General features: G+C 37.4%; 1 protein-coding gene across 19 annotated transcripts in view; it reads left to right on the forward strand.

Annotated features, from left to right (window-relative positions):
• Positions 1-12,870, forward strand: part of LOC100650792 (polypyrimidine tract-binding protein 2) — a 421,711-nt gene that overhangs the window by 290,358 nt on the left and 118,483 nt on the right. For all 19 annotated transcript variants that reach the window (XM_048413316.1, XM_020867289.2, XM_048413312.1 and 16 more), the window contains one exon: positions 1,411-1,515. In XM_048413316.1, the coding sequence (XP_048269273.1) occupies positions 1,411-1,515 (105 nt within the window). The remainder of the gene's footprint in view (positions 1-1,410; positions 1,516-12,870) is intronic.

Raw genomic sequence — 12,870 nt, forward strand, 5'->3', positions numbered from 1 at the left:
GTTTACCGAAGGAGGATCGATCGAAGTTTTACATTGTTTACGAATATAAAATAAAACTAAAATCAAACTTGCAGATAATTACAAAAGCATAGAAATAAAATTGAAGTATCTCCAAACACTTTATCGGCACATAAACATTTTCCCCATTACGCTTCATTCAGCGAAAATGGAAGTTTTATGAAAAAGTTTATAAAGCTTTCCATATATTTTATAAAAGATCATTCAATGCCTCCAGAATGCGTCGCTATAAATCTATAGAATATCCATACAAAGTTACAAATTGTTCATCTTGACGCCTTTAGGTTCTAACGTAACTCTAGTATATATCAATTCTCTACTGTTCTGAAAGAAGTTCACTGTGACAAGACAAGAGCCGAGAGATCTCCATCTATGCGATCACCAGTGCATCTTATCGACTAAAGACCAGAAGGATTTCCATAAATATTCGTCAAAGGGTTTTCAACTCTCAGATCCATGGAGTCGCGTCTTTTCTTACCCGCTCGCAAGCGTGATCCTGCGGTACTCTTTGATCTAGCATTCTGTCTCTCCAAGGCTGGTGACTGGCAGGCTTGTTTCTCTCTCTCTCTCTCTCTTTCTGTCGAGCTTATGAATTATCTCGAAGCTGAAGCTGCGTATTTTCCTCGTTGAACGGTCGCCATACTTCCATCCAGTGCATCCACCATGAGGTTTCCTTGGTTTGTGAGCCTCCAGCGATCGGATCGTAGATCTCGCGATCGAGCACACGCGAGTATCCCGTTTATCGTCGCGCTTCCTTTGAGGGATCAGCTCGAGGAATTAGACTCAGGGACTGAGACTCTTGATCCTGTTACCGCGGAGAATCACCGGTTAAACGTGTTTACGGAGTTGGAAGGATTTTAATAATACACCTGGGGACTAGTATAACCGGCAAGCTGGCTGGTTTCTTGCGAAAGAGGTTTAAGGTTAGGTTGGGAATAGAGAAGGGGATTGGAGTGGTTTGGATTCGAAGAGAGAGGGCTTTGCTGGGCTCTTGGTTCTCGGTGTTTATGTGATTGGCAAGCGAATTTTTTGCCGAGTTAGACTCAACGCGTTGTCTGTCACGGTGGACACCAATATTTTTAGTTCGACCGTATCGTCAAAGCGATCGGAATTGGGATTAAAGATGAAAGATTTTCCGTCATGGATTTTCAATAGAGAGTTTTATTCGGACGTAGATCATTTAAGAGCAAATCTTGTTTGACTGTATTTGGAAATGGTCTGAATTTGAATTTAGGGTGGAAAGGTTCGTTTTTTAAGAGCGAAAGAATTTTGAAGTTCGGTCGAGTTAGAAAACGAATATTTATTAAACTATGTCGTAAAAATAGTTTGAATTTACATTAAAACGGTTTTCGTTCGCATATTGACGTTTCTTGGTTTCTCTTATTGTTGCAGAGGGGTAGCGACGAGCTTCTGTCGCAAAGCGGAGCAGTTAGCAATGGTGCTGCAATGAGTCCACAACCACATCACGCGGCCGACAACAACAATGACGCCAAGAAGGTAAGTGGCAACAGAAATTAATTATTAAACTTCAATTTTTAAAGCGAAATATCTCGAGCATCTCGAATTCGTCGAACAATTCAATTGTTCTTATTCTTTTGGGTTGATTGTCCTAAATTTGTTTTTTTAATCGTTAATGAGATACGTGGATATTTTTAAAATCTCAAGAAATTGTGTTCGTAGATGAAAGTAACTTGAACAGAGCAGTGTTAAAACTCGTTTGTACAAAGATATCTCTTCTTCATTCGATAAATCATCGGGTGTTTTTCCAAAAGCGTAAAAAGTAGGAATATATTCACAAGATGGAGCACAGGAGATATACGACCTCTATTCAGAAATCGCTTGTTCCATCTTCAAACATTACAAATCGCGGATGGATGTTGGACAAGAACAAAGGCATAGCATGTTGTTGGAATAATTAAGCCAGGTCAGGATAAAAACAAGTTGAAAAATAACGTATTTCGAGGGAAAAGCGATCCTATAGCTTTGATGAATTTTTCGTCCTTTCGACGAAAAATTTCTGTTGGGATGCGAAAGATCGAGTAGGTCAGAGGACCTGGCATCTCTCTGCTCCGGTTTCAAATACACCTGTGCGTCCGAATTTCCGTTAGATGTAGACTGGTTTTCTGTTCTCCGAATGGAAGCAAGAGGGAAATGTGTAGCTTCGCGGAAAAGTAATATTGTCGAAGTTGGGGAACGAAAATTTCTTTCGGAAACAGATAAATCGATTAAAAAATAAAACTGAAACGTGCCAGCAACTGTGAAAGTGACTTGAGTCAAATATTTTTCATGCAAAATTTTTTGTATATTATCTTCGCAGCAATATAGATCGATGGAACATAAAATAAATGAAAAATCCAACTTTCAAACAAGTTTTAGACTTGCACCATCTTCGTAATCGTCAGCACGAATGACCTAGTTGGTCTGAAATTAAAATAATCTCACGATACTGTTACGAAGAAATAAAATAATTTAATTAGAAGGTAAGGGTGGAGTAGAATAAAGAATTTGAATAAAAATTTTATTTTTGACTCCGAATGAAAAAATTTGTTCTCGAAGAGGATAGTTAAGCTTCAATCATTAAACGAGGTTCATTCGTTCAAACGAAAACACGTTCAAAAATTGTACCCTTCTGCGCTGAAAATACACCTGACAGGATTAACCAATCGTTCCATGTCTCTGTCAAAAAATCGTATCTATTTTTCACTGTCCTGCTGTGGAAATTTCGAACTATGACAGCTTTGCAAAAATATCACTCCGTCAGTCATATTCCAGCTTCGACGATAACCAATTTCCACTTTTACACTTTCAGAATCGTAGCTGGAAAAAATTATCAGAAATTGAAATGAAATACTTAACGGGGTATGGGAATGCACGGTGAAATATTCATCCTATGTCACGTTAACCGCAAAAAGGTGATAATAAATTGTGCCTCGGGTCGAGGGAAATTAATCGAACACACCTGTTGGTCGCAAAGCAACATTAATTATGCGGCCATCTTTGACGAAGTTAAGGAAAAGTAAAATAAAATTGGAAATGTGACGATAATGGAATAATGAAGTGCTCTGTTAATAGAAGAATAAAATGTTATGTATAAAGATGACACGATTCATCGAAGGTTACAATAATTGGAATTAATCTGTAAACTAAAGATCACAGTTTTCCTACCAATTCGAAGTTCTGATAAGAAAAATTACTCGAAAAATTCACAGGTCACAGCTATTTTATGGGTTCTATTATTTTATGAATTTTACCCTGTTTTCAGATCCTGAAAATAGGTGTATGTAGTTTGAGAATTTCTTTCGTACACAATTATAAAATAAAATATTCAGATTTTTTCGATTTAGTATTAATTCAGTTTCCAGCTTTGCCTCCAATGTTTCTAGAAAAAGATATTCCAAAATCACGATATTATGTTTCTTCTGGTAGAACGCATCTTCCTGCGAAAATTGAAAAGTTTAAAGTAGAAAATTCTTTTCGGTTCATAAACTGAAATCTACGAGGTGAAGTATAGCATAGGATTTTGTAAAAATTTGAACGATCGTAGAAATGGCAACGAGTCGAAAGAAAACACGGTTTTTTTTTTTATCAAACCATACAATTTCTTAAACAAACAGCGTAAATTTAATAAAAATCGGTGTTCTTCGTATCACGATTCGTTTAAATATTGTAAAATCCCTGTAAAAAATCGCTGTTTTGCCTGATTTAGTGCATCGTTCGTATCAGCCTTGTTGAAAAAAAAAAATAAGTTTTCCCTGGTGACCGAGAGTGAAAAAAGGAAAACTTGGCGATGTCGACGAGGGTAAAGGGTGGCAGAGGGAAATATTTATTATTGTCAGTCAGGCGTGACGTGAGAGGAGCGAAAAAATGTCGGAAGTTTAGGCGAATAGAGGCAGCTGTGTGTGCCGCTCGTAAGCTCTGTGGATGATGCACGTGCACCGGGTGCATCAAAACTTGCACCCCTCGTTAATCATTCGGCTGCATGACTGGAAAAAGTGGAGGGAAAAAAGGGGCAAGAGTTTGTCAGCCACGGGATGGGTTCAAAGATTTCGATTCTTGTCTTTTGTTACTGATTTTGCTACGTTAAGTTGAAATGGATTGCACAGGTCATACCTCTAGGTATCTATATGACGACAATTAGGTGTTACGACATTTAACAATATTTTGCTTCGTTGCGGTTAGTCGATGTTCATTTTATACCTATTGCTTATAATAATGTTAGAAATCGAAGTTTGATTCTATGACTTGATTTATTTCCCAAGGATAAACTAATTTATTATAAATCTTTTTATAATAGTACGTAGAATGTAGAAATTTTTCAAAAATTTACCGTCTTATCTTTTACAAATTTTTAGAGCCTGTAGGGTTAATTTGTATCAGGTGTTTAATGATAATTTCAATTTGTACACGGGCAATTGTGAAAATTATGATTTAACGGCATTTTATACATAGGAAGAATATTTGATTAGAATAACGGCTTCGTCAAAAGACCTAAAAGTATTAATAGCTATTTATGACCCTAAAGCATTAATTAATTAGTTGTCGTTGGCAATTTTGTGAATATTCGCGGGCTGCTAACAATCTCGCGCTGTTTTTCGGCGATGCTATGAAACGGCGGCGAACGTATAGAGCGTCGGAAAGTAGAACGTGTATATTTTCAAAGTAAAAGCGAAGAACGCGGCCGGCTTTGTCACCGAATCCCTCGTTGTTCGCGTCTGTCTCTCCTTTGCAGTTAACGATCCGCTTCGTCATCGTTCTCGCGAAAATCATCCAGATACATGTCAACTGTATACGAACTTCTTTCCTACGTGGCACGTAGTTGGACTGAATTCTTCTTTTTCTATCTAACCTTTCATTTTTATCTAAGGATTCGTTTCATCCGAAAGAATATAATTTTTACTCGAGAGATTTTTTAAAATTTACAAAGTAATTTTCGCGAATCGTTTCAACGACATTGTAAGGTTGACTTAATGAAAGATACGCCGATATTCGCGACAGCGGTACAACCTTCCACTTGTAGCGTCACGAAACAATGGAAGTCAGTATCGTAAAACTAAAATCAGGTAGATAGCGGTATAAATAATAATTTTGCTACGCGAAACCGATCGAATTACAAATATACTGTTTTGCGTAATAAAAATAGCGCGATGATGTTCCATTCGATAAAAGCAGGATATCATACACTGTACGATATACTTGCCAGAATATTACTGCGTGTTATTTGCTACGATATGAATGTTACCTTGCAAAAATCTGAAATCTTCGATGAAAGGATTAATTTAGTTAAAAATAGCAGAGTTCTGAAAAAGCAGCTTCTTCGCAAAAATCTCCGATAATAAAAGATAAATGGCGTCTGAAGGTACACCTGATGAAAATCAGCCCTAACATCTTGGGTATCGTTAGCCACTTTGCTTTATTAGGTGGACAACCGGCTGGTCTCCTTTGTCCCAGTTTCTTTTTGATGTGCCATTTTCCGCCTCGTTCCGTCCCATTATCCACAAATGGTCACGATGCTGCGTCACTCATTCGCGTGGATTTCACCCCATCGAATGAAAGGGTTCACGCGTAAGTCCCGTCAAAGGTGTTAGACCGGAGTCAATTACCGTACATTATTTTTTTTCTAGTACTCCCTCAGGCTTGCTTCTTCTTCTCCTTCTCCACCTTCGTCATTTTCTTCTCTCTTTTGTCGTGGCCTTTCTTCTTTTGATGAAAAACTCGGCTGACGACCCCTGAGACGGTGCTCGCTCGAGGGCGTTCAAGTTTTTTTTCTCCAAGTTTTTGATGTTTCGTTAGTCTAAGGGCGTGAAGGCTGTTAACAGGCGAATGACTGTGAAATTGGCTTCCTTTGTGATACAGTTTCGGATTAAGTATCGGTGATTGGGGATATTTGCGGAGTTTTATTTAGATTTCTATTATGTCATATTTAGGTTAAGTCGTACACTCTCGCTATACGTACACGCTTTTTCCTCGTTTTGACAAGTACACAGAATTTTAATATTAGGAAGGTGCAATTTGTTGGAGAACGAGCGAGTTGGACCGTTAAGAGGTAAAAATGATCTTGGAATATGTACAACGAACGAGGTCCGTGAAAATCGCAATTTCCTCAACGGGTAAGGGATGAAGAAGGCGATCTATCGGTAATTACGTCGGAGAATAGCATCGTCTAAGCAGATTACACGCAGTCGACGATTCTAAGTCGATCAGGGACCATAAATGGCTTCCGATCTCGCGAGATCACGCGCCTATCCCTCTTTTCACTGCGCCACGGTTCAGCCATTTTCTCGATTAAGCTCGACGGAAGCCCCGGCAACGACCGCCAGAGACCCTGTTTCTTTCTTGCCTCGTCGAAGAAAAGTCGTTTCCGGCCTGGCGAGCTAATTTCAAAAGTGCAACCTTATCTTCCGCCGTGTTGTTATCCCCGTGCTTCGATCACCTTTGCCTCCTCGACAGTCGATTGTTCGTAGCTTTTCTTCTCGATCGAATCTCGGAAAGATGACGCAAACCTTTCGAAAGAGAAGTTTCCTCGTTCTCCGTTCTCGAGGAGTCTCGGCAGTTTCTTATTTACTTGATGAATCGAGGGATGTTCGTAGATATTCTCGTGAACGAGGCTTTTGACGCGAGTTCGTGCAAAATTGGTTGGCGTGATTCTTTTCTCATTCTTTTAATTTCACTGGATTTTTCGAGTGAAACGTCGCTTGGTATTCGAAAATTGACTTTGCTTATACCGAAGAGGATCTTTTAATTAAAAAAAGTTAGATTTCGTACATAGAAAGCTGATCAGTACTTGAATATTGATGTTAGTTTAAAATATCCTATTTTCGCTATTGTCATAACAGGCAGTTTATCGTAGTACTGGTTCAAGCAGTAACTCGACTCTCTAAATTTATTTATAATTTGCTTACACAAAATTCTTGCAATTTTTTATTCGTTCCTACCGCAATAACTCAAGAGAATTCAATACAATCTGCTTACACCGATAAACCAACATATCCGTGATTCTACAGAAGCATCCGCTTTTCACGTTTCATCCACGATCTAGTGCTATTGAAAAATCTATCGTTCCGACCAACCTCGATAGTTAATTAACAGTGTTTTCCATGCACGACGAGAGTAAAGCGAATGGAAAAGTGGTTCGAACCGTAAAATCGAGAGATGGTGATTATTCGCACGAGAATAGCGGTCGGGGGTTGATGATGGCATCCGGGAAATCGCGGTGTGCGTTCCGGTGCATTCGCAGAGAAACATTCCAGCATGAAATATGTCAGACATGCCAAGCAGAAGTTTCGGCCAGGTTTCAGAAGTCCCCATGGTCGATTGGTTCGTCCCTTTGCCATTTTCATTCCGCATTTTCTGATATGACATTCCGCTGTTGGATGGCGAAAATCCGAAAACAATTGTACCATCGGAGAGAGGAGATTGCGAATCGCGGGTAACGATTGATCCATGAAATCTGGCTTTTACTATTCTGGTTTTCGCTATATTCTGAAGTTTGACGACGCACTGAATTTTTTAATTGCGTGATCAAAATTTCATCGTCGTTCGTGCAAAGAGATATTTCAGAATTAATAAATATGAACTTAACGTAAAGATACAGGTAAATATAGATAGTTACAAGCTCGATGGATCTAAGTATAAATGTAAAGAATATAGGAAGGTTGTTTAGTTTTTGATATAATTATGTATTGATGAAATAATATATCGCGTATATAGCGTAAATTAGTGTAGAAATAATTATAAGTTACTGATTAATGTTAGTTGAAAAAGGTATGGAAGGAGAAGAGTGGAAAAGCGAAACCCATGAAAAATCCAAGGAAAGTGCTAGTTAAAGCCGCAAACGTATCTAACCGGTGCTTTCGAACGATGATAAATCGATCCCTGATAAGTTTTATTAAAGGAACACGTATCGGGTCGTCTATTTTCCGAACCCCGGGACGTCGCTTAATTCGGTGGCAACCTGATTTCACTGGCCTTTCCGTCGCTTCTATTTCGACCTGCTTTTCTTTCTTCGTTCACCAATAATCTCGTGACACCTGGTATTTTCACCAGTGGCCACCGCAATCGGATCAGAATGTCAGGTTATCAACATTTTCGAGAAAGATAAATGCAGAGTATTATATTTCTTTTCGGTCGTCAAATATTAATTCGTCCTTTTTAATTTGTTAAAATATTCTTAAAAATAAAAGTCCCTTTTCGATGCTGGAATAGATGCTGTAATAAATAATTTCGAAGGATCGAGAAGACACAGAAAATGAGGAAAATTCGAACGTAGGAAGAACTTTACCTTTTAGTAAGAGATTTAGCAAAGATAAAAAGATAGTTACGGATTCTGGATACAGATTCGGATATGAAATTTTATTTGAATAAATTTATTATCTGCGATTGTTATTTTCCTTGATAATAAGCTTGTTTGTTATTTAAATTATTTAAATTACGACACTGATGAAAGCAGATCTTATATTTAGCTTTTACGTATTTTTAACTATCCTAGATTCTACACTTTATCATTCCAATTATTTCTTCTGAGATACGCTTAAAATACGCTTTACGTTTAATTATTCTCCGCGTTCTTCTAATATATTATCTCGTATAATTTGCCATCCAGGTTAATTACTATCGAAATTAACGATGTTCTGTATTTTTGCGTTCGAAATTATTTATTATCGTCTTTACTGATAAAACTACAATTTTCCTATATTATGCACATTTTACCTTTCAAAATTGATAATTATCCATACTTATGTTAATTCGATTGTCAATACAATCCATAATTACCTATTTATATTTTCTAATTGCTTATTATAATAATTGACGCGTTGACAAATAAACGATACTCATTAATTTCGATATATCCGCGACAAGATTAATTGTTATTAAGATTATCGAAGATACATACTTTACAAAATTCCTTACGCTCAAAGTGTAATTCAAACGATCGAATCCAGCAGACTGAATTTAAGAATCTCGAGCAAGCTTTTATTCATTAACATTTTTCGCGTCGTGCAGACTCCATTCTCATCGATTGAAAATTTCCCGTGCAGAAAATGGCGGCTCTCGAAAAGAAAAAAAAAAAAAAAAACTCGAACTCATCCTCCTTTGCCTCTTGGCCTCTGTGTATTCCGTAGATCGCCAAGTACGTCCATTCTTCCGGCGTTCTTCTTTTTTCTTCGCTTCATTTTGCCGTCAGTGGCCTCGATAACTCAAGGCGGAGGTCCCACGAGCCACGCACAAAAGAATCAAAGCGCAATGGCGTCCGATGCCCAGTAATATTCCGGATGGACTCTTTACCTTTCGTTTCGAGTGACCTCGCGACCGTTTAGATAAATTGCTTGCAGCACCAGGCGATGCCTTTCGTTAGTCCTTGTTCCTTTTACCAACTATCAGCCTGTAGTATATTTTTCTCCTTCTCCTTTTCTCTTTTTGAGACTCATTTTGCCGTTCGTCTCTTTATTTTTCCTTTTTTCCTTTTTTTTTCTTTTTATAGCATAAAACAGACGATGCAATATCGATGTAACGACCAGATAATATCCATAGGTGAAATAACTGGGAACGATAAACGAACGAGGAAGCGTACACTCGTTTCTTATTCTATATTAGTTTGTATTATTTTATTAGAGGAAAGTGTAATATTTGTAATTTATGTGGAAAATCTACATACGTATATCGTAATGTTTGGAATTGGAAATTTTGAGAAATAACATTTCATTTCCCTGGAGGAAAAGATTATTAATCTTTCATATTTTTAAATTTTCAATTTTCCAGAACTACGAAATATTTTCGCGAAAATTCTTTTATTAGAAATATCGTATTTTCATCTTCTTCGATTTTCATTTGCCTTATACGTACAGAACGTGAAACGTAACATAATATTCCATTACGAATTTTCTTTTACTAAAAATTTTCGATTTTCATCTCGTTTGCCACTTTATCGCAAAGGATATTAAAAATTCTCATTTTACGTCGAAAATAATTTCCAACCGTTGTAAAAATATACAATATTCTACTAAAAGCTCATCCAGCAGAAATTTGCAATTTTTTGTCGTAATTTCGTTTGCTCGTTTTAGTTGAAAAAATATTTAAAAAATCTCATTTCAAAACTTGGCTATCCCACTAAAAGTCTCTTTTGTTCGAATTTCCAATCTTTCCCCTTCCTTTATCTTCGTTCGCTGTTTACCCGTGAAATACTTGTTAAGTTTATGCATATGGAATGTCGTTTATTCGAATAAAACTGCACCGAGATTGCTGAAACGTACATTTCAACGTACTTTCCTCTATTATTTTAGGTCTATAAGAATTATTAGTGCCGGAATTGAAAAATCCTCACAGCCAAGCTTTCGCAATATCTTCTTTCAAAAATAAAATTCTTTCCGTGTGGAAATGTCAAATGTTTTCAACGTGCTCTAGATGCTAAATTTATTTTCGCCAGCCTTTACGCTGCTTTTTTCCAAATTTAAAATTAGCAATTTACGCACTTGTCAGGATTCTAAATTTAAAAGTCCATAAACGCTTAGACAATTTCTGCGCGATATTTCAACCGATTTGACGAAAGAATCTTATTGTCGGACATGAATAGTTGCATAGACAAATCGCAACGAATCGACTGTATTAAATGAAATCAACGTGGATAAAGCAGGAAGCAAACCTTGGAAATATCCAGAGCGGAGAAACAGTACGTTCATTAGTACCTGCATGTAATTTACCAAACAATACTGCACTTTCACCCTGTAAACTGATAACAAACGTAATTACTCGACTGGCTCTTTTTTTACGTTCGCGTAAACATTTTCGCGAAATTTCAATCGGACCCTTGCGATATTTCGAGGCCATGTAGGTACCCTTAAGCGAATTTAATCGACGCGGCCAGATATAATTATCGCAGCCGGTAATTAAACGGTCGTTAATAAGCTTCGATACGACCGTTTTGCCTACGGGAGGAATAATTATTCCCGTCCGCTGTAAAAGCCTGCAAAAAGATTCCATATTACATCTTTTTCTCTTCTGCATTTTTTATTCTGCATTTTAATATGGAATTTTCGGCCGACGTTCTGCAGATATCTTTTCAGTTTGACTACGAAATTTCGAATTCCCGTCGAGTCTGATTAAAAGAATTCTTTTCGTTGGCAATGTTCTCCACTCTTTGTGATTTATATGCTTTTAATTTTTCAAATTTTCATCAGCGGAATATTTAAAAGATCGAGATCTCTTACAAATTTTATTTCACGCTGTCGAATCAACTTGAATGCTTCGCCTTTCTCTGCTTTCCTTTATAAAATATCCAAACACATATTCTGTATCATAAGAAACGCGAAGCTCGCGAAACGTTAAAAATGACAAAAATTACACGCAGTAAAAGGACGCATTCGTTCGTTAATATTCCAGGGGATTTGCCTGGATCTCCATTCTGCTCTCCATAAGGAAAACCCTCCTCGCATTTATCTAATTTTGGTTCTTTCGCGTGGCTGAAATATTTCTTTCCTTGCTAATTTTGCTTCGTTACCAGCATACGGTACCGTACAGCGAAGTATCTTTTAGTATACTGTTAATTTCGCTTGTTAATCGACGAAAACGCCTAGAAAGTAGAAACGATCCGCTTTTGAATTTTAAACGCGTTCTTAATCTCAATTCTTTAAACGTTTCTTGCTTATTCCTTCGCTGTTTTTGCTGTTTTCTTTCATCGAACTTCATTTGATCCGATTCCGATGGCTGGTTTGGCAAGTGTTTTCGTGATTGGATGGAAGTTAAGTGAATTGAGAGCAACTTTTTGATAATTAAAAGGCTTTGGCCGAGTAGTGGAAGATACGTCGAAGGTTCGAACTCGTTCAGTTCACTTCGATTCGTTTACGGATATTTTGCCACGATGAGAATCGATTATCATAGATACTTGGATCGGATAAACCTTTTGAACGAAGGAAAAATGTAATGAGATAAAAATTCAAATCTCGAAGTGGAGAAATTCGTTCATTTCGAACAACCCTGTCTCACTCGAATTCACCATTTGCGAATATTTTTGTGCTCTGACACATCGTTCTCCTGGAAACGTCAATTCCTAGAACGTTCTTCTAGGTCGATTCTCGATTACCCGCAGGAACAAATCCAGCGGGATCGTAAGGCACGCGCCGTAAGGCCACAGCCCGATAAATCACACCGGATGCGAGATTAGGGTAGCGCTACAAAGTAGCATGAGACAGGTAACACGATTCCCATTGAGATCCGGGTCTGGCTGCGTGCCAGACTTCCCTTTCCACCCCGCTACTTTCTCTGCTCTTGCTATTTTCGCCCGTTTCTCCTTGTAATCTTACCGTAACTCACCCTCCCTTGCTTCGCTTTTCCGCGTTTATAAATATATTCAACTATAATTTAGAAATTACAAATTTGCTAAATCTACTAAATCATCGACTGAATTTCTCAAGCATGAAATTTTCGATTTTTTAAATTTCTAGTTTCATAAAATTCCGTGCTCTTTAAATAGCCGATATTTTCTAAGTTTTGGATTCTTTATATTTCCCAAGAGATAATTCTTTCCCCTTAAATTTTATTAATATTACGTATCTAAAACAAATCTTGGGCTTCGTTAATTTTAGTCTGATTATTGGTTTAAAAATTCACTGATAATATTAGTTGAATTGTGCAAGAGAATTCGATCGATGTGAAAAATTAGAGACGTAATTCCTACGTGATATCAATTGCGAAACGTGTCTGACAGTGCACGATCTGTTTTCACTTGCAGTCCATCCCAGCGGCTAGTGGTACAGATCAATCATAGTTTGCAGTGACTTTTGATACGCGCATTATTCTGAAAGTTGTTCCATGTAAAACTTAACTAAGATTCTCAAGCTACACTGCTATTCACTTTCCCAC

This window comes from Bombus terrestris, chromosome 16 (assembly GCF_910591885.1).
Source record: "Bombus terrestris chromosome 16, iyBomTerr1.2, whole genome shotgun sequence".
NCBI lineage: Eukaryota > Metazoa > Arthropoda > Insecta > Hymenoptera > Apidae > Bombus > Bombus terrestris.